Source organism: Oncorhynchus masou, chromosome 24 (genome assembly GCF_036934945.1).
Source record: "Oncorhynchus masou masou isolate Uvic2021 chromosome 24, UVic_Omas_1.1, whole genome shotgun sequence".
NCBI lineage: Eukaryota > Metazoa > Chordata > Actinopteri > Salmoniformes > Salmonidae > Oncorhynchus > Oncorhynchus masou.
In genome coordinates, this window is record NC_088235.1 from 76,495,917 (window position 1) to 76,517,825 (window position 21,909).

At 43.3% G+C, this 21,909-nt stretch overlaps 2 protein-coding genes across 4 annotated transcripts in view; one reads left to right on the forward strand and one right to left on the reverse strand.

The window, feature by feature from the left end:
- Positions 1 to 409: 409 nt before the first annotated feature.
- LOC135512679 (serine/arginine-rich splicing factor 11-like) lies at positions 410 to 9,851 on the forward strand. Of its 2 annotated transcripts, none has more exons than XM_064934937.1 (12): positions 410 to 741; positions 1,593 to 1,726; positions 4,348 to 4,457; positions 4,582 to 4,668; positions 5,541 to 5,590; positions 5,707 to 5,837; positions 6,028 to 6,103; positions 6,308 to 6,421; positions 8,084 to 8,173; positions 8,326 to 8,415; positions 8,544 to 8,715; positions 8,894 to 9,851. In XM_064934937.1, exons 1-12 carry the CDS (start codon positions 629 to 631, stop codon positions 9,116 to 9,118), a joined length of 1,392 nt encoding a protein of 463 aa, XP_064791009.1. In that variant the 5' UTR covers positions 410 to 628; the 3' UTR covers positions 9,119 to 9,851. The 2 variants fall into 2 exon arrangements, with proteins under 2 accessions (XP_064791009.1, XP_064791010.1); XM_064934938.1 differs by lacking the exon at positions 410 to 741 and adding an exon at positions 1,335 to 1,438.
- Positions 9,852 to 11,049: 1,198 nt separating this feature from the next.
- Positions 11,050 to 21,909, reverse strand: part of LOC135512680 (ankyrin repeat domain-containing protein 13C-like) — an 84,547-nt gene continuing 73,687 nt past the window's right edge. For both annotated transcript variants that reach the window (XM_064934939.1, XM_064934940.1), the window contains 4 exons: positions 17,839 to 17,918; positions 12,998 to 13,096; positions 12,300 to 12,400; positions 11,050 to 12,159 (listed from right to left, as the gene is read on the reverse strand). In XM_064934939.1, coding sequence (XP_064791011.1) covers positions 12,029 to 12,159; positions 12,300 to 12,400; positions 12,998 to 13,096; positions 17,839 to 17,918 — 411 coding nt within the window. In that variant the 3' untranslated portion in view covers positions 11,050 to 12,028. The remainder of the gene's footprint in view (positions 12,160 to 12,299; positions 12,401 to 12,997; positions 13,097 to 17,838; positions 17,919 to 21,909) is intronic.

A 21,909-nucleotide genomic window follows, 5' to 3' on the forward strand; every position in this document is an offset into this window, starting at 1 on the left:
TTATGGATTTTGGCCGATATTTGCAAATTTTCTCACCGATGAAACATTTGACCTCAATATAGTTTTATGCTCCCAAAACTAAAATGTGTTATTAGTTTATTTAATTTTTTATTTAAACAACGCGATTTTCAACGGGTAAAGTCTACAAAACGTAGTAGACTTTACCCGTTGAAATCGCGTTGTTTAAACAAAAAAAAAAAAACTCATATAGAAAATAAAAAAATTAAGAAACATGTATTTTTTTATTATAAGGAGTGCAAAGGCGAATTGAGTTATTGCATATGTGCACTTCAGAGGTGGCGTTCTGTAACGGAAATATGCCGTTGTCCGCTAGAAAGTGCCAATTATTGCATCTCGCCAGTTCGTGCTTGGCTCTGCCCAATATGACTCACTTGTTCCCGTTTGAAACGAAAGGCTGTGGTCTATCTTGGTTTAGTTATATACATCTTTGGTAGCGTGCTAATGGCCGTGGGAATTCAATTGTGTAGCATTAGCTAGTGGAAATGATTGTTGTTTATGCCTGCTTGACTGCACAATTATATGTTACGTTCTTTAGATGCTAAATTAGTTGGGTTGTTACATCTAGCTAGACGTCTGTGCGTTTCAAATTAACATCTAGTCGTGGAAAATGACGAACGTTATTCAGGTGACAAATGTCTCTCCGAGTACCACCTCTGAACAGATGAGAACTCTCTTCGGGTTTCTTGGAAATATTGAAGAACTGAAGTTATTTCCACCAGAGTGAGTATTATGAATATTAAACAATTAGCTAGCTAGTAGCGACGTACATTTTCCATGAAAATTCAGCCAAATCTGGCCATCACATAGGTTGGGGCCTGTGCGGCCTCAGTCCACCCCTAGCTAGTAGTAATTAGTTAGCACACGCAAGTGTGCGTTTGCTGATGCAACTGATACAGAGGAGCCAAATTCGCGCCTACATGGCTGTGAGCTCGCAATTTAGCTAGATGGTTAACTTGATGGCTAGCTAGTGAACACTGCTTACTGCAAACTCATGGAGTAGGATATCTGCGATCTCTTGTCCCTCAGTGCCTATATGAAACATCCTAACGTTAACCAGCTAAATGTACTGAGAAACAACTGGCTAGTAAGTTATCTTCTGATATCGAGAAATAAATCAGTCCTGCAGTCAGTAATATAGTAACTAGTTGACAAAACAATCTGTCGCGAATCAAACTGTTTTGAATTACAATGATACTGTGAAAACAAATGGCTCCATTGAATAACAGGGCAGGGTAGTAGGAGCTAATTAATCTGTTCTGTGCTTTGCTGTTTTTCACCTGTCGAATTACACCTGGCTGCACTGCAGTTAAGGTAGGAATTACAAGACGTCTTGATCATCCCTCTGAAGCTCTCATGGCAAAGACAAGAAAAGACTACAAGAGATGCAACGTTCTTTCATTGCTCTCTCTTCCCAATTGTAACTAAACCAGACATAAAATATGTTTAATTAGGAAAGTGAGCATATATGTTTTCAGGAAGAAAGTATACTAACAGTGTCAGTACCATGTTTCTTCTACCATATGTCGAGAATCTTTGTATTTCTTGCACAACAAATGTGTATTTTCTTCCAGTGAATCTTCCTTGCCTGTGACTTCACGTGTCTGTTTTGTAAAGTTCCTTGAACCTGAGTCGGTTGGAGTGTCCCAGCATCTGACCAACACTGTCTTCGTGGACAGAGCGCTGATTGTTGTCCCATTCGCAGAAGGTTGGTCGTCTTTGTCCTATTTCTAATGTTTTCCAACATACAACAAAGCTCAGTCAAACCCCATTGTTTATCAATATTTTATATCAAGTAAGATTTAGTACAAAAGTCTTACCAGAGATTGACAATGTAATAGGTGTAAACGGGAATACATGTGTAATTTTGCAGTTCTAGTATAGCCTATTAATACAAAATAATTGTATCTGTAATTTGTGTGTTGTGGTTTTCTAAATGGACAAGACATCTGCTGAGCCCCTACCTTGCAGACTGAACAAGGTCCTCTACAGCCATCAAGAGATTAGACACAAATGGCTGCTCGGCTCCTGAGCCCCTTCCCACTGTTGTTCTGCTGCAGAGAAAGAGTTTATTTATATCTCCAAAGCATCTTTCCATTATAAGGATAACCACTCAATGAACCATAGCAATAGCAGGGGCCAAGGGCCCTCCCTATCCCTCATGTCAACAATCTTAATTCTGGAAATGAGATTAAAGTAATCCGGGTTTCAAGGCCACAATCAGTAGTAGGTATCCGTCTAATAAACCAAAGGAAGCATACAAAAGTAAATTAACTGATTTCGGCAATGCATGCCAGAGTAGATTTGTATAGTACTCGGCCTACATCCCATTTAGCTACTTTCAGCTACTAGCCTGAAATTCTGAACATCATTTTAGTTATGAGTTACATGCTTATCTGTTGTTTGGACGTAACCCACCCAATTTGAATAGCTTTGTTTCGCAGTCCTTTTATACATATGTGCATTTCCGTCCCCATATATTTTCACTAACTGCAGGTAAAAGTAGGACTGGTTGTTGTAGTGAAATGCTTTATGATGATCCTCTCCACTTGACTCTGAACGGGTTTAGTCAGTCACACATTTAACGGAGGCTTTTCTTGTTGTTGTTTTTCCAGTTGTTTTTCCTGGTTCAGCCCTATACACCAGGCCCTGCTGAAAATACCACCCAACAGTTTTGTCTTCTGCAGCTTATCCTGTTTCTCAAGTGTCTATTTTTTTATTTTATTTTTCAGAAAAGATTGAACCTGTTTGATTTGAAATTATCTTAATTTTAGATTGCACCCCCATGGACCATCTCATAAGATTTTTGTTTTTATTTCACTGTTGTATGTTTTTTTTCTTCAGCATTGGGCACATAGTTAACCTTTTCTGTTTGGGCTTTTGCTGGCATTTTCCCTTTTTTGTCAGAGCCTACTCAATACTCTTTGGCAGGTAGCTTCGAGGTTAGAGTTTGGGCCAGTTCGAAATCCAGAGCCGACAAGGTGAAGAAAGAAAGTGTTGCTTTGCCCTTGAGCAAGGCACTGAATCGTAATTGCTCCAGGGGTGCTGTACAATTGCTACCCTGACCGTGACCCCACTCTCTGCAGGTCATCAGGGAATTGAGATATTTAGAAAAATAAACACATTTCAATTACACACTTGTGAGTAACAGGATCAAATATAAACAACCCCCAAATTATTATATAGTATTCTTTCTGCAAGTTAAATTTTACAACACTTTACATGAGTGGTATCCTACGAAGCGCGTTTGAGGAGTTGTCAAAGTAACTTTGGTCAACTCAGGATAACCAGTCATACGAAAGTGGCTCGCCTTTTAGCCAGGTAAATTTCTATGGCAACAGATCCTAACCAGCTCCAGGGCAGGCTAACTCCACTTACCCTGAATGAAATGACTGAGCAATGAGTTGAGGACCAATTCAATCAGATTCCCACCCTCTTGCAAAGATTGCATCATCCGCTTCATTTGAAGAAGACAATTGTTTCAGTATTTTGTTAAGGAAATGTTTTTGTGTTAAAAATAGTCATGTTAAAATGTATCACATTACACATTTAGTAATGACAGGGTGCATTTAAAAAAAAAAGTTCAGCGTTTGCTTAGCCATGTGCGACATAAACACGCAGATATAGGCCTGCTAGAGTTGGAGGCAGGCGGACGGGCAATATCCACCATTGTAGTATGGATGAAGCCGGAGGTGAAATGTGAAACTAATGCTGGTTAGCTGTAGAAAGCCCTGAGTAGATCTAGCTTGCTTCGTAGTATACCCCCCTGGTGAACATATTAGCCAATCAACAGTGCTGTAGGCTCTTTGGAAGGAAGAAAAGCCACCAGCAAAAGCCCAGAAAACAGAATTTGGTTGAGCCTTTTTCTGTTTATTTTATAATGGTAAGTGTTTTTAGGCAAAAGTAGTTACCTTTTCCCTGAACTTTTTTGTATGTGTCTTGATGTTTTTGTGTGCTTTGTAGCGAAGCAGCCGTCACGAGTCGCTTGTTCATAAAACATCTAATGACACTTGAGAGCACATCCCACTGGACAACCGGCTGTGCTTGCTTACGTTTGGTTCATGACTTAAAAAAAACAAGTACAGGTGATACAATCTTGGCAGTGTTGACCATAGTGTGTATTGTGACTTTATTCTCGTAGTAGTATTCTGAAATCATACTTAGTAAATCAGTTACCAACATTTTCCGCCAACACAAAATGGAATGTATGTCTTACTACATATCTATTGTGGTAAGACTAGTTAGGTTGACGTGGTTTGTTTGAGGCTCTGTTTGAGTGTGGGGGTTGTTTGCAAAGACCTGTACTGATTCTGTGGTGTTTTTCTCTAGGAGTGATTCCTGATGAGTCTAAAGCTCTGTCACTGCTGGCACCAGCGAATGCCGTGGCAGGATGCATGCCTGGAGGAGGCCTTCTCCCCACTCCGAATCCTTTGGCGTCCGTAAGTGTTATCTATTGGTGTCGAAATGAGACCTATCAACTGTGTAACCAAAGGCCCCATTTTGACAACAAAAAAAAGTAGCTGGAAGGAAGATTTGTCTGACTTGTGTCCCTTGTCCTTGCAGATGGGAGGCGTACCTCTTTCAGCTCTCGGAAATCCGAACATGGATCACATGGCTGCCATGGGCATGTCTGGCAACATCAACCCCCAGGTTGGACATGGCTACTTTCTATTTCACAACTCTGTACTTTAAAACGGGTGTAGGTTATAGTTTTAATCTGTATGTAACATAATAAAAAATCCCTGTCTCAATCTGTCAGTTTAAGTTAGACGTCTGTTTTCTGCATGGGCTGCGTCTCAATCCACCGCATCCGACTGGCGGCCTTCCGCATCTGGTGGAAAGTGGCCGAGCTCCAGCGGTCTTTGTCAGACCATGAGACAAAAATCGGTGTTCTCACAAAGCTTCCGAACTGTTTTGTCTACAAACAAATAATTTTCCCACTCTATGGAATGACTACGAACACGATGGTGTTTTGCTCTATGACTGAAGTCGGTAACGGTGATGTGCCAACTTCTGTCTGTAGCATCCAAATTGTTTGGGCTACAAACTAATGACCCCATTGTGGAAAGGGAAGACTCATTAACCCAATTGTGTTCTCCATTTTGCGCTACGCCCCCACAAGTGTCACAGGACCTGGCTAATACAAATGAATGGAAGTATGTAGGTAGTTTTGTGGCAACAGAAATAAGGTGTTAAACGTGTCCAAAAAAAACATTTCCTGAGCTTTCTTATCTCCTAGATATAGGACAGACACTTCAAAACTATATTCCTTATGATTTATTTTGTGATATTTTTTTTTGCCATCACTGAATGTTATTCAATGCGTTCCTATGAGCTATAGTAGTAAAGGCAATTAATTTTTTTATTAAAATGTTAAAAAATCTAACATGGTATGACCATCTTTAAAACAATTGCATATGTTAGCTTAGTAGAACCCCCCCCCCCCCCCAACAATAACCTTTTGATCGACTTCTCACATTATAAGTGTATATAGCTATGCATTTTCATGTTCCCTATTTCAGACCCTCTCTGCTGACTTTCTGAAGCTTATGCAGTCCATGGATCCTACTAAGTAAGTATCACCTCCAATTCTGGCCAGTCTATGAAGAATATCTTAACTATTATTGTGTATGTGGAAAAGTCATCTGTAATTTTTCTGGGTGACTAACTGGGGTTTGACCATTGCAGGATGAATCCAATGGCTGCTGGTATGATGATTAATCCTGGTATGAAGAATGACTCCAACAAGGAGATAGAGGAGGCCATGAAGAGGGTCAGAGAGGCCCAGTCACTCATCTCTGCCGCTATCGAGCCAGGAAGTGAGTTATCACCAATTAGACCACATATTTGCAGTATTACACTTTGTATTTTGACTGAATTACTCATTCCTCTCTTCTATGGCGCTCTTCCTCACGTCTTCAGACATTGACGGCTGTCATGTTAGTCAGTTCCCACAGATTTGTATTGTTACGTTGGAGTTTCCCGAGCTTTCGTTCTTCCTCTTTGTAGATAAGAAAGACGACAAGCGCAAACATTCCCGCTCCAGGTCCCGGTCGAGGCGGAGGAGGTCCAGGTCTCGTCACAGGTACGTCGCTGATGAGAAACTGCATACCTTCATTAAATCAGCAGTTTTGGATGTGCTGAAGGTTAGCCCCACTTTACATGCATGTTGGAAAACATCAGCAAATCAGTCACGATGCATCTTGAGTGGTTTGAGTGCATGGATTAGTTGGGACAGCTTTGAGTTCTGTTTAAAAAATTTAAAAACCTGTCTATAATCTCATTGCAGGCGATCAAAGAGCAGGTCTCGACGGAGGTCCCACTCAAGGAGCAGGAGGCGGTCGAAGAGCCCCCGCAGACGGAAGTCCCACTCCAGAGAGAGGGGTAGACGCAGCAAATCCAGGTGGGTGGCCATCTACAGTGTTATATTCACAGCGTGGATCAGGGGAAATGTGGTGCGTGATGTACAGTGGGGCAAAAAAGTATTTAGTCAGCCACCAATTGTGCAAGTTCTCCCACTTAAAAAGATGAGAGCGGCCTGTAATTTTCATCATAGGTACACTTCAACTATGACAGACAAAATGAGAAAAAGAAATCCAGAAAATCACATTGTAGGATTTTTAATGAATTTATTTGCAAATTATGGTGGAAAATAAGTATTTGGTCAATAACATAAGTTTATCTCAATACTTTGTTATATACCCTTTGTTGGCAATGACAGAGGTCAAACGTTTTCTGTAAGTCTTCACAAGGTTTTCACACACTGTTGCTGGTATTTTGGCCCATTCCTCCATGCAGATCTCCTCTAGAGCAGTGATGTTTTGGGGCTGTTGGACTTTCAACTCCCTCCAAAGATTTTCTATGGAGTTGAGATCTGGAGACTGGCTAGGCCACTTCAGGACCTTGAAATGCTTCCTACGAAGCCACTCCTTCGTTGCCCTGGCGGTGTGTTTGGGATCATTGTCATGCTGAAAGGCCCAGCCACGTTTAATCTTCAATGCCCTTGCTGACGGAAGGAGGTTTTCACGCAAAATCTCACGATACATGGCCCCATTCAATCTTTCCTTTACACGGATCAGTCGTCCTGGTCCCTTTGCAGAAAAACAGCCCCAAAACATGATGTTTCCACCCCCATGCTTCACAGTAGGTATGGTGTTCTTTGGATGCAACTCAGCATTCTTTGTCCTCCAAACATGACGAGTTGAGTTTTTACCAAAAAGTAATATTTTGGTTTCATCTGACCATATGAGATTCTCCCAATCTTCTTCTGGATCATCCAAATGCTCTCTAGCAAACTTCAGACGGGCCTGGACATGTACTGGCTTAAGCAGGGGACACGTCTGGCACTGCAGGATTTGAGTCCATGGCGGCGTAGTGTGTTACTGATGGTAGGCTTTGTTACTTTGGTCCCAGCTCTGCAGGTCATTCACTAGGTCCCCCCGTGTGGTTCTGGGATTTTTGCTCACCGTTCTTGTGATCATTTTGACCCCACGGGGTGAGATCTTGCGTGGAGCCCCAGATCGAGGGAGATTATCAGTGGTCTTGTATGTCTACCATTTCCTAATAATTGCTCCCACAGTTGATTTCTTCAAACCAAGCTGCTTACCTATTGCAGATTCAGTCTTCCCAGCCTGGTGCAGGTCTACAATTTTGTTTCTGGTGTCCTTTGACAGCTCTTTGGTCTTGGCCATAGTGGAGTTTGGAGTGTGACTGTTTGAGGTTGTGGACAGGTGTCTTTTAATACAGGTAACGTTGTGGACAGGTGCCATTAATACAGGTAACGAGTGGAGGACAGAGGAGCCTCTTAAAGAAGAAGTTACAAGTCTGTGAGAGACAGAAATCTTGCTTGTTTGTAGGTGACCAAATACTTATTTTCCACCATTTTTTCTAATTTTGTCTGTCATAGTTGAAGTGTACCTATGATGAAAATTACAGGCCTCTCTCGTCTTTTTAAGTGGGAGAACTTGCACAATTGGTGGCTGACTAAATACTTTTTTGCCCCACTGTACCTCTTTCAGGATTCCTTCAAGTCATTGTTTGCCTTCATTGTTTTTCCTGCTTGTAGGGATAGGAGGAAAGAAGATAAATCCAAAAAGCGCTCCAAGACGCCGCCTAAGAGCTACAGCAGCACCAGGAGGTCTCGAAGCATCAATCGGTGAGTGGTTTAAATAAAGGAGGAGTCTAGTTAGCTTGATCAAAATGCATTGATCCCGCTTGATGTTCTAGACCTTTCAGGAACCCGAAGACAACCAGTGGAATGTAGGGTTAAAGGTTTCCCTCCCATCTTTACTATCTTGTCTTCAACAGGAGACGTAGAAGAAGCCGCAGCGCCTCTAGGTCACCAAAAAAGTCCAGGTCCCCAAAGAGGAAACTGTCCAGGTCCCCTTCCCCTAGAAGGTGAGTGTGGTACAAAAGAGGGTCCTCCTAGTTCAGAACCACACTGGGCTTCACAGTGCAGTAGAAGCCGCAGCGCCTCTAGGTAGGTGTACCTGTCTGTATTTAAACTATAGTTTTTATTCCCACAGGCACAAGAAGGACAAAAAGAAGGACAAAGAGCGAGAGAAGGACCGTGACAGGGGGAGGAAAGACGTCAGAGATCGGAGCCAAGACGAAAGAGAACGCTCCATTAGTAAGAAGAGCAAAGACAAGGATAAGGACCGAGACCACAAATCTGATAGTGAGAAAGGAGATGTCAAGGTGCGCAACCACTGACTTTCCCACATTAACGGCTCATTCTAATCGTGTCTGTTAAATGTCCATCTAAATAGCTTTTTAGCCATGACAAGGCTTAATCTGTACAGCGACACTGACCCTGAATGTTTTCATGTCCCGAGTTTGACCTGTTTCATGTGTCATTTATTCCTTTGTTGCTCAGAATGCTTTGCTCTTGAAGGTGACCAGGGATTACGATGAGGAGGAGCAAGGCTATGACAGTGGAAAAGAAGTAGAGGATGAAGAGGAGAGGAAGAGCGACTCTGATTCTGCGTCTCCCCCGAAGCCCCAGGAGTCTGACGAGAAGCTTGCAGGGGAGAGCGGCAAGAAGTCCAAACAGAACGGAGATGACCACCATGATGAGGAAGACATGGAGATGAGCGACTGAGTACACCCAGGGAAACCCAGCCAGATGATGTCACTGAAAACCGACAGGCTCCATTCCCTACCGTTCTCTTTTTAAAGGCATCTAGATAACGTGTCTGATCTTTTAAATGAATACCTGTGGGAATCTGGTGGGTTGTAGTCCTATTGGGGAGATGTACAGTTTTTAGAGTTATAGAGACACTTTCCATCTCTAGACTGGTTAGGGGAAATATTGTTCCTGTTTGAAATAGCCAGTTTATTTCTGCCTGTGTCTGGTGAGCATGTGTAGGAAATCTGTCCCAAATGATTTTTGCAAAATATAAAATGTCAAATTGCTGTACTTTTATGTTGAAGGGCCTGTTGAATGTGAGGGATTTAGAAAGTGATTTCCTTTTTGGGCCTCAAAAGATATTATTCATCTTGAACATATAGGAAATGTTTTCTCCTAAATGACTCACAAAACTTATGTATACTTAAACCTTTTACAGGACAGGGGTTGGCCCCTCACCTACTCAGACTGTTAAATTGTTTTTAGCCTGGTTCCCTTCTGGTTTCGGTGTAGCTTTCTATTCTTTGTTGTAATCTTGACAAATTGACTCAATCTGTAAAGCACTTAATACTGTTGTAGACTTACCCTTCCACCCGTGACAATATACTGTAGATCCAAATCAGTGTTTGGATTATTATGATGGAACACCCTGTACTGTCTACATGTTTTACAAAGGAAAGTCTATAATAAAACGTGGTCAAAATAACTATGGTTTTGTGGTGGGATATGTTTGATAGCCGCACCATTTTTTGAAATGCATGATAAACAAATGGTACACAATTTCATTACGTGTGGACATTTTAGTAAAAATGTTGTTCATTTGAAAATAGTGTTATACGAGGTTTCGTGTACAACTGGCATGTAGATGAGTGAACTTGTTTACATCAGCTCCTGGCAGCTAAAGTCATGGTAAGGAGTAAAGCAACATTCAGCCCACAACAAAAAGTGATAAACACATTTCCGTTTGCAGCACTAACCAGTAGTGGCATGGAAGCATGATGGAAAGGTTTAACTACCGGAGGGATCAATAGGACCCTGATCAATGTACAAAGGAAATGAGTCGGGACTACAAAGCATTCTTCTATTACTATTGCTGCTGGTGCAGTATTGATCACACTGCAGCTCAGCAAACCCTCCCTGTTGTATCCAGCAAAACCAAATGAGCACCACTTCAGAGAAGTCCTATTTCATTCCTGAAGCAAGGCATAGCTAAGCTTATTGGATTTGACCTTTTCCTTGAACGTAAAGCTTTGTTTATACCTGGTGCTAACGTGTCATTTGTCCTGATCTTGTCCACATTGATTGCCCACATTTTCAGAAATATGTCTACACGTCATTAAATTGTGTTTAATATCCATCCTTTGTGTCTGCATTGTGACCAGAGTTCCAGGTCCCTCCCTATATGCAAATTATTTGACAGCTATTCTTTCAAAATAATATTGATTTGTTTTAAGACACATATTGATGCCATAATTCAATGGTGCCACCTGTCAGGGATTTTAGAAGGGATAATGATTTAAATGGTTTCACTGTCCAGAACTGTCTACACTTGTAAGATATCCTACCTCCGGAGGTGGTCAGAAAGATCTGATCACATTGAGTCTTTTAATTGTTTACACTGTCTGAAAATGTGGGCACAATCAGAATGTGAACAAAATCAGGACAAGGATGGATGTTGGAACCAGGTATAAACGGGGCAACATTTTGCAATGTTCAGAAGCAATCGGGACTCAACTGAAACTGTTCTTCTGAAGATGGAAACTCTGCTGAATAACCCAGTCCTTGTAAAACCCAAGGATGTAAGACCCCACAGTGCTTTGTACACTTGGCTCATACACAGGTCTGCAGGGGAGAAGCCAACAAAGAGTTGACATAAGTGTGACAATGAAGACAAAAAAACAAAGGAGAATTGGAGACTTTTACCAGCACAATATTATATGTACAAAAATATCCATTGCCACGATACAAACCAATTACCTCTTTGGGTGGACTCACATCAACTAGGCTTGGCATCAAACTTCAGAAACCCTTCTTGTCATAGAAGACATCTACACCAATATTAACACAAAGAAAGTGAAAAAAAAAACACAAAATAAATCAAACATAAAAGCAGCGGTATTTACACCTTGCGCAAAGGAAAAGGCCTGGTTTTTGCTAGCTTTAAAAATTGCATTTAGGGCTCGATTCAATCCATACCGCTGAAGTTGAACTCTATAGCGTGATTGAAATGTAAAGGTAAGTTGCGATTGAGCCGACATATGCAGTGTTTACCGTGAACACAGTCTCTGCTAAAACGGGCACGTTGACTTTACACTTCTATCGCGCAGTGGCGCTGAACCTCCGTGACTTGGAACGTAATCGAGCCCTTTACATTGTACTTAAATCGTACCTAATCATCTACAGACAACTTTCACTCCTGGTTCATTTCCATTAACTGAATTGTACAGTTTGTTACATAGTTAAAAAAAAAAATGGTAGAATATGAAAACAATTCTTATATGTAATACTTATAATGCCACACTTTGCTGCCAGTCAAATAGGGTAAGACAACTTCGCTCGGGTACAATTCAATTTCTTAGCATGTCTATCATTGCTTTCAGGTGGAGTACCAAAGAGTTGAGTATCGACTGGCGCAGTAGGTCCTCCCCTCTGCTGCCAAGGCCAACTCAGCCCAGTACTGACTGGCTGTAGTGCATCTAACCAGTGCCCAACGTTCAGTGAAGCTACTCCAAACAAAACGCTGGATAGTAGCTACATCTTTCCACTTCCATTTAAAACATTACACATACAATTTCCTTTTCTTGTCTTCTTCTCCTATGACAACTTGATGAAATAGCAATGCCCTTTCATAGGTGACCCCTTTCTGGTGTCCACCCAATGGGGTTAAAGGTCAGGGAAGCGGCTGGGGTCCTCGTTGTACTCATTGGGGATGGTGAAGATGGACTCCTCAAACTCGTCGTAGCGCAACTCTTGAAATGTCACCGTGGCCGTAATGGTTGGAAAGACAGGGATATCTTTATGGAGAGACGACAAATGTAAACATGTTATAACATCAGGGAATATAGCTGGTCAGCCAGTCAGCAGGCGTCCAACTGGATGTCTTATATTTTAGAATATGTTTCCCACTAAACAGTATACTATACATAGTACTTACCCAGTTTGACAGGGAAACCAGGAGGGAGTTTCATTTGAACAAACTCTCTGAGTTTATTAAAGTGCTTGAAGGGTGCTATCACCTCCAGGACGTTTAATAACCTGAAAATAAACAACAACAAAAAGAACAGTCTTTTATTCTCACTCAATGAAGAATGGATTGCATGCATCACTTCATGCCAGAGAGTACAGCAGGTTACAGTCACTAGCACATTCAATTAGCGATGGGGGATCATCGCGAGAAAACGAGGCCTCTGCACACCACAAAAGTGAGGGTTAACATTTTTGTTGTTGGTGTGATTACTGATCAATTAATTTATACATTTATAATTAGTAGGTGTTGTTTGTTTTAACAAACCTTTTTCATTTTTGTACTTATGTCTTGTATATTGTTTCTGTTGTGGTGTGGTTTTCATGTCAACCCTTGGGCTTCCAACCACACCTGCACACCGTTTTTTTCAGTATTCATTTGTTTTTATCTGTATTGTTGTCTATCGTGTGTTTTCTTTGGTGCAAATAAATAAATGCACCGTGCCCACCAACCTCTTAAGCCCATTCATTCACACAAACGTCATCTCAGATTTCAATACATTATGAAGAAGAAAGAAAATACATTATTAAAATGTATCCCGCCTGGCAACTACTTGTGTCAGTCGAGACTTCCAAGTTCATCTGGGCATAATAGAAGAGGATGCTTACGATTCAATGCTCAGAGGGAAGTCTTGACTCATGGCTACGGTCGCTTTGAAGTTCTTCTTGCTCTCTTTGCATACCAGGTCTCTTCCTAGATGAGGCGCTCTGAAGGAGGGGAAGAGGGAGAATGCCCAGTCACAAAATGAGGTGAAATTACATTTTTGACGTAAAATAAAGGAAAGAAAGAATTCCCCCTGGGGAGGCGAGCAAGGTAGAGCAAGGTAGAGCAAGTTAGAGCAAGGTAGAGCAAGTTCGCTCAAGGTAGAGTAAGTTAGAACAAGGTAGAGCAAGGTAGAGCAAGGTAGAGCAAGGTAGAGCAAGGTAGAGCAAGGTAGAGCAAGGTAGAGCAAGTTAGAGCAAGGTAGAGCAAGGTAGAGCAAGTTAGAGCAAGGTAGAGCAAGGTAGAGCAAGTTAGAGCAAGTTAGAGCAAGGTAGAGCAAGTTAGAGCAAGGTAGAGCAAGGTTGAGCAAGTTAGAGCAAGGTAGAGCAAGGTAGAGCAAGGTAGAGCAAGGTAGAGCAAGGTAGAGCAAGGTCTGACTAACTGTGATCCTGAAAGTAAATAACTGATGGGAGAGAGTGAATAGATAGTGGATGATAGGGAGAATATGGCAGATCACACAATTTTGGAAACTGAAAAAACAGGAAGTAGAACAGCTTTAATTGATGAGGTAAGAGAGAATGGCCTTAAATGGCACTATCCACCCTGTCACAACTGTACATAAGTGATCTATCAGTCTGTCCATCAATCCCCCTGGCAAGATGGCACTGCAGTGGATAGCAGCTGTCTTACGGGCTCCTGACCTATTTTGTGTTTTTTTTTTACCCTGATCGCAACTTTTTTGTACATAATGTTTCCAGCATCATTTCCTATGACCGAAAACAGCTTCAGGGCATCAGAATGGATGAACATTCCAACTTAAACGAGATGGCACCTCTGGACATTCTGCTTCCTCCGGACCAGGAACTAATCCCCGGGACTCGAAAGCGGAAGCGGCAGCAAAAGAGAGACAGGTGAGGCGGCAACATGACGAGAGTACATTGGCGAGCAAATAGACCACCACTGCCCTCTGTTGTATTGACGAACATGCAGTCACTCGAGAACAAACTGGAAGAGCTCCATATCCTCTCAACGGTACCTGAAAAACTGTAATATCCTATGTTTCTCAGAGTCTTAGCTGAACAGGGGGAGGAGAGGTGTGTCTCTTTGTGAACAACAGTCGGTGCGCAATCTCCAATGTTAAGGAAGTCTCAAGTTAGAATACCTCATGATAAGCTGCAGACCATACTAATTTATCTACATCTTTCGTAGCTGACTAGTTACCACCACAAACCAATGCTGGCACTAAGACCACCCTGCCTTTGGAAAATCAGACTTTGACTAAACTCATCAAAAAATGAAATGTCCTCTCTCTGTCAACTGCGATTCTTTTCAGCAAACTTAACATGTGTTTGCATGAACAAACATTTGTATGAACATAACAAGATTCAACAACTGAGACATAAGACATGTTCCACAGACATGAGACTAACAGAAATGGAATAATGTGTCCCTGAACAAAGGGGGGGTCAAAATCAAAAGTAACAGTCAGTATCTGGTGTGGCCACCAGCTGCATTAAGTACTGCAGTGCATCTCTTCCTCATGGACTGCACCAGATTTGCCAGTTCTTGCTGTGAGATGTTACCCCACTCTTCCACCAGGGCACCTGCAAGTTCCCGGACATTTCTGGGGGGGGGGAACAGTGAGATGAGTTTATCTATGACCAACAGATGCATATCTGTATTCTCAGTCATGTGAAACACATAGATTAGGGCACAATGCATTTATTTAAATTGACAGATTTTCTTTTCAAATCTTTGAAACTGTTGCATGTTGTGTTTATATTTTTGTTCAGTGTAAAAGAGCATATTTTCCATAACCGGTAGGTAGGTAAGAAGGCAGGAAGGAAGTGAGGTCTGGGGTCTGAACATAACCTGTAGGGAATACAATATATGATCTATACCTGGCATGTAGGTTTGTCACTATACGGAGGAGGAAAATGGGCAAGGTATATGCAAATGAAATACTGTAGTATTTAAGACAGTTTTTTGTAAATGTAGATTTTTGAGGACTGTAGACTTTTTACGGACATTACTGTAGCATTTACTAGTTATTTTGTGGATAATACTGTAGTATTTACTATAGTAATCTACAGTACACTACAGTTTACTACATAATTCTATAGTAAGTACTGTAGTATTCTACAGTAAACCATAGTCTTTTTCATGTGGACTGTGACATGCTTAATAGTTGTCAGATGAAGCGGATGCTAAGATACAGGACAGTTTCGTTCCAGCAAAGACTGGAATATTTTCTGCGATTCATAGGATATTATCGAGGAGTTTACCACCGTCTTCATTGATAAGTATATTGACGATGTCCTCCCCACAGTGGCCGTACGTACATACCCCAACCAGAATCCATGGATTACAGGCAACAACCCAATGAACTAAAGGCTATAGCTGCCGCTTTCAAGTAGCGGGATACTAATTTAAGGGATGCTTATAAAAAACCCGCCACGAGCTCTGACGAGCCATCAAACAGCCAAAGCATCAATAGAGGACTAAGATCGAATTTTACTATGCTGACGCTTGACAGATGTATCAAGGCTTGCAAACTATCACAGATTACATAGGGAAACCCAGCCGCGAGCTTCCCAGAAATGCAAGCCTATCAGACGAGCTAAATGACCTCTATGCTCGCTTCAAGGCAAGCAACACTGAACCATGCATGAGAGCAACCAGAGAACTATGTGATCTCACTCTCCGTAGCCGTTGTAAGACCTTTAAACAGGTTATTAACATTTGCAAAGCCGCAGGGCCAGACGGAATACCAGGATGCATACTCACAGCATGCACTGACAGCTTGCAAGTTTCTTCACTGACATTTTCAACCTATCCCTGAACCGGTCTGTTATACCAACTTGTTTCAACCACCATAGTCACCGTACCCAAGAACGACAGTAGCACTCACATCTACAGTATAGCCATGAAATGCTTTGAAAGTCTGATCGTGGCTCACATCAACACCATCATCCCAGACCTACTCCAGTTCGCATACCACTCCAAAAGAACCACATATGACGTATTGTATGAATGCTGTTAATTAACGACAGCTCATTATTCAACACCATATTCCCCTCCAAGCTCATCACCAAGTTCAGGACCCTAGGACTGAACACCTCTGCAACTGGATCCTGGACTTCCTGACGGGCTGGCCCTAGGCGGTGACTTTGGCAACAAAACATCCGCAATGCTGACCATCAGCATTGTGTGCTTAGTCCCTTACTGTATTCCCTGTTCACCCATGACTGCATGGCCACGCACGACTCAAACACCATCATCAAGTTTGCTGACAACACGACGGTGGTAGGACTGATCACCGACTACGATGAGGTAGTCTATAAGGAAGAGGTCAGAGACCTGGCAGTGTGGTGCCAGGACAACAACCTTCCCTGAACATCAGCAAGATAAAGGAGCTGTTCGTGGACTACAGGAAATGGAGGGGTGAGCACGCCCCCATCTACATCGATGGGGCTGGCTGTAGTGGAGTGGGTTGAGAGCTTCAAGTTCCTCCGTGTCCACATCACTAAGGAATTAACATGGTCCACGCACACCCACAAAGTTGTGAAGAGGGGATGACAGTGCCTCTTCCCCCTCAGGAGGCTGAAAAGATTTGGCATAGGCCTCAGATTCTCAAAACTTTTCACAGCTTGGTACGGCAACTACATGGCACCTGATCGCAAGGCGCCACAGAGGGTGGTGAGTACAGCCCAATACATCACTGGGCCGAGCTCCCTGCCATCCAGGACCTCTATACCAGGCTGTGTCAGAGGAAGGCCCAAAACATTTTCACATACTCCAGCCACCCAAGCCATAGACTGTTCTTCCTGCTACCGCACGGCAAGCAGTGCCAGTGCACCAAGTCTGGAACCAACAGGACCCTGAACAGGTTCTACCCACAAGCCATAAGACTGCTAAACAAGACTGCTAAGTAGCTAATCAAATGGCTACCAGGACTACCTGCATTGACCCGTTTTTGCACTAACTCAAATGGCTACCAGGACTACCTGCATTGACTCTATGCACACACTGGACTCTATCCACACACTCACACATACTTACACTGACAACCCAACTCACACATACACACACTGTATACGCCCACACACACATAACACACACACACATGCATACTGACGCCACACACACACACACACACACACACACTTTCCCAGTCACCACATACGCTGCTGCTGCTACTGTCTTATCTATTCTGTTACCTAGTCACTTTACCCCTACCTATATGTACATAGGTACCTCAATTACCTCATAATATATCTTCCATGTTCACATGCATTGACTCCTGATTCGCCAGTCTCTAATTAACTATGGCCGCTTCTTAAGTAGGTGTCTTCTTAATTTCTTTGTACAGCACTGATGAAGGAATAAGGACTCCGTTCCTTGTTTTTATATAGCACCTTGCACTTCCACTTCTTTCCAGCGTGGATTCAATTAATGATATTATTTCTGCATCTCGGGCCCCCTTGGGGTTTTCCTCTTCATGGTTTTGAGTGCATTGAGTACTTTTCCGAACACTACAGATATTCACTGTGCACTGTTGGACCTTTAAGTGTGCATTTCACTGTTTGTCTATACCTGTTGTTTACGAAGCGTGTGACAAATAACATTGGATTTGATTCGATTTAACCCTGTATGTAGACATTTGAGACTAACAATGAGGAAGAGGGCACTCGTGAAAGGAAGCGTGTAAGAAGTGTACCTGTGAGAAGGTGATGGTCACACTTACTTTCCGTTTTCTGCGTTGATGTATTCCTCCCAAGAGATATTGTTGGGTGAAGGGGCAGTTAATGACTGTCGCCTCACAGGCTAAAGAGAGAGTGGACATACATATATATGAGTGGCAAGAACAGACACCTGGCAATAGAAATCTATACCGAGCAAAGTCTGACATCAAACTGAGCACAGAGTAGACAAATCTCATAAACAAAGTCATAGACTACAAAAAAAAACACATTCAGACATAACCAACAGCACACGAAAAGCATAAAAATCCCAAGCTAATCACTTCAATAGAGCTTCTCAAAGTGGCTTTGTTTTTTTGCTGAGTTGTTTGTAAGATTTTGCCTACAGTCGTGGCCAAACGTTTTGAGAATGACACAAATATTAATTTCCACAAAGTTTTCTGCTTCAGTGTCTTTAGATATTTTTGTCAGATGTTACTATGGAATACTGAAGTATAATTACAAGCATTTCACAAGTGTCAAAGGCTTTTATTGACAATTACATGAAGTTGATGCAAAGAGTCAATATTTGCAGTGTTGACCCTTCTTTTTCAAGACCTCTGCACTCCGCCCTGGCATGCTGTCAATTAACTTCTGGGCCACATCCTGACTGATGGCAGCCCATTCTTCCATAATCAATGCTTGGAGTTTGTCAGAATTTGTGGGGTTTTGTTTGTCCACCCGCCTCTTGAGGATTGACCACAAGTTCTCAATGGGATTAAGGCCTGGGTAGTTTCCTGGCCATAGACCAAAAATGTCAATGTTTTGTTCCCCGAGCCACTTAGTTATCACTTTTGCCTTATGGAAAGGTTCTCCATCATGCTGGAAAAGGCATTGTTCGTCACCAAACTGTTCCTGGATGGTTGGGAGAAGTTGCCTGTGAAGCCCTTCTTTTGCAAAGCAATGATGACGGCCAGTGTTTCCTTGCAGGTAACCATGGTTGCCCGAGGAAGAACAATGATTCCAAGCACCACCCTCCTTTTGAAGCTTCCAGTCTGTTATTCGAACTCAATCATTTAACATACATTTAAGTCATTTAGCAGACGCTCTTATCCAGAGCGACTTACAAATTGGTGAATTCACCTTCAATCAGCATGACAGAGTGATCTCCAGCCTTGTCCTTGTCAACACTCACACCTGTGTTAACGAGAGAATCACTGACATGATGTCAGCTGGTCCTTTTGGGGCAGGGCTGAAATGCAGTGGAAATTGTTTTTTTTTGGGGGGGGGGTGTGTTCCGTTAATTTGCATGGCAAAGAGGGACTTTGCAATTAATCTGATCACGCTTCATAACATTCTGGAGTATATGCAAATTGGCATCATACAAACTTAGGCAGTGAAAATTAATATTTGTGTCATTCTCAAAACTTTTGGCCACGACTGTATATCCACCTGAGGTGAATGAAATGTAGGATGCACAACCACGTTTGGGTCACTAGAGGGCCTAAATACATCACTAATGCTGAGAGCGGGATTGACCACATGAACAACACACTGCCAGTGGTAAAACCAACTTGATGATTTTACAGCTGCACACAAACTGCATGAATGAAAAGGGGTCATTTCAATAAAGCACAGACTCCGTCGTTAATTCTCGACACATGCCTCGTTACCAGCACCTTGACCTTTGGTTGTCATCTCTCTGGACATCAAAGTAGCAACGGCCATCAAAATTGTTAAAAGGTTTTAATAGACGCAACAGTCAGACAATGGACAAAGATCCTCCAAACGTTTTGAATTTGTATAATCCATCAGATATTGACTGAGTTATAGCACATAAAATTTTTTACTGGCACGGACAAATAACAAATGGAATTCAGGGACTTTGGTGGGATCTATTGAAACATTCATATTATTGTCTCTTAGAATACACTCATATATACATTTTCTTACTGTTTTAGCAAATCTTTTATATTCTGTGTTAAAAGAAAGACAATTACATGTCCCTCATTTGCATAAATACACCAGGTGTGTTTGTATATATGCACACATTAACATTAAGGGGAGGAACATAGCTGCAACAACCAAACACTTTCTCTGTCTATCCTACCTGCACTCACCTGCTATGTTTACCCTACCTGCACTCACCAGCTCTGTCTACCCTACCTGCACTCACCTGCTCTGTCTACCCTACCTGCACTCACCAGCTCTGTCTACCCTACCTGCACTCACCAGCTCTGTCCACCCTACCTGTACTCATCTGTTCTATCTACCATACCTACACTCACCAGCTCTGTCTACCCTACCTGCACTCACCAGCTCTGTCGACCCTACCTGCACTCACCAGCTCTGTCGACCCTACCTGCACTCACCAGCTCTGTCTACCCTACCTGCACTCACCAGCTCTGTAGACCCTACCTGCACTCACCAGCTGTCTACCCTACCTGTACTCATCTGTTCTATCTACCATACCTACACTCACCAGCTCTGTCTACCCTACCTGCACTCACCAGCTCTGTCGACCCTACCTGCACTCACCAGCACTGTCGATCCTACCTGCACTCACCAGCTCTGTCCACCCTACCTGTACTTACCTGCTCTATCTTCCCTACCTGTACTCACCTGCTCTATCTACCCTACCTGCACTCACCAGCTCTGTCTACCCTACCTGCACTCACCAGCTCTGTCCACCCTACCTGTACTCACCTGCTCTATCTACCCTACCTGCACTCACCAGCTCTGTCTACCCTACCGGTACTCACCTGCTCTATCTACCCTACCTGCACTCACCTGCTCTATCTACCCTACCTGCACTCACCAGCTCTGTAGACCCTACCTGCACTCACCAGCTGTCTACCCTACCTGTACTCATCTGTTCTATCTACCATACCTACACTCACCAGCTCTGTCTACCCTACCTGCACTCACCAGCTCTGTCGACCCTACCTGCACTCACCAGCTCTGTCGACCCTACCTGCACTCACCAGCTCTGTCTACCCTACCTGCACTCACCAGCTCTGTAGACCCTACCTGCAATCACCAGCTGTCTACCCTACCTGTACTCATCTGTTCTATCTACTATACCTACACTCACCAGCTCTGTCTACCCTACCTGCACTCACCAGCTCTGTCGACCCTCTACTCACCAGCACTAACCTACCTGCACTCACCAGCTCTGTCCACCCTACCTGTACTCACCTATCTACTGCACTCACCAGCTCTGTCTACCCTACTTGCACTCACCAGCTCTGTCCACCCTACCTGTACTCACCTGCTCTATCTTCCCTACCTGCACTCACCAGCTCTGTCTACCCTACCAGTACACCTGCTCTATCCCCTAGCTCTGCTCTACCCCTACCTGCACTCACCTGCTCTATCTACCCTACCTGCACTCACCAGCTCTGTCTACCCTACCTGCACTCACCTCTGCTCTATCTACCCTACCACCTGCACCTCACCAGCTCTGTCTACCCTACCTGCACTCACCAGCTCTGCACTCACCTGCTCTATCTACCCTACCTACCTGCACTCACCAGCACTCTCTGTCTACCCTACCTGCTCTGTCTCCTGCACCAGCTCTGTCTACCCTACCTGCCCTCACCAGCTCAGTCTACCTACACACTCACCAGCTCTGTCGACCCTACCTGCACTCACCAGCTCTGTCGACCCTACCTGCACTCACCAGCTCTGTCTACCCTACCTGCACTCACCAGCTCTGTAGACCCTACCTGCACTCACCAGCTGTCTACCCTACCTGTACTCATCTGTTCTATCTACCATACCTACACTCACCAGCTCTGTCTACCCTACCTGCACTCACCAGCTCTGTCGACCCTACCTGCACTCACCAGCACTGTCGATCCTACCTGCACTCACCAGCTCTGTCCACCCTACCTGTACTCACCTGCTCTATCTTCCCTACCTGCACTCACCAGCTCTGTCTACCCTACCTGCACTCACCAGCTCTGTCCACCCTACCTGTACTCACCTGCTCTATCTACCCTACCTGCACTCACCAGCTCTGTCTACCCTACCGGTACTCACCTGCTCTATCTACCCTACCTGCACTCACCTGCTCTATCTACCCTACCTGCACTCACCTGCTCTATCTACCCTACCTACACTCACCAGCTCTG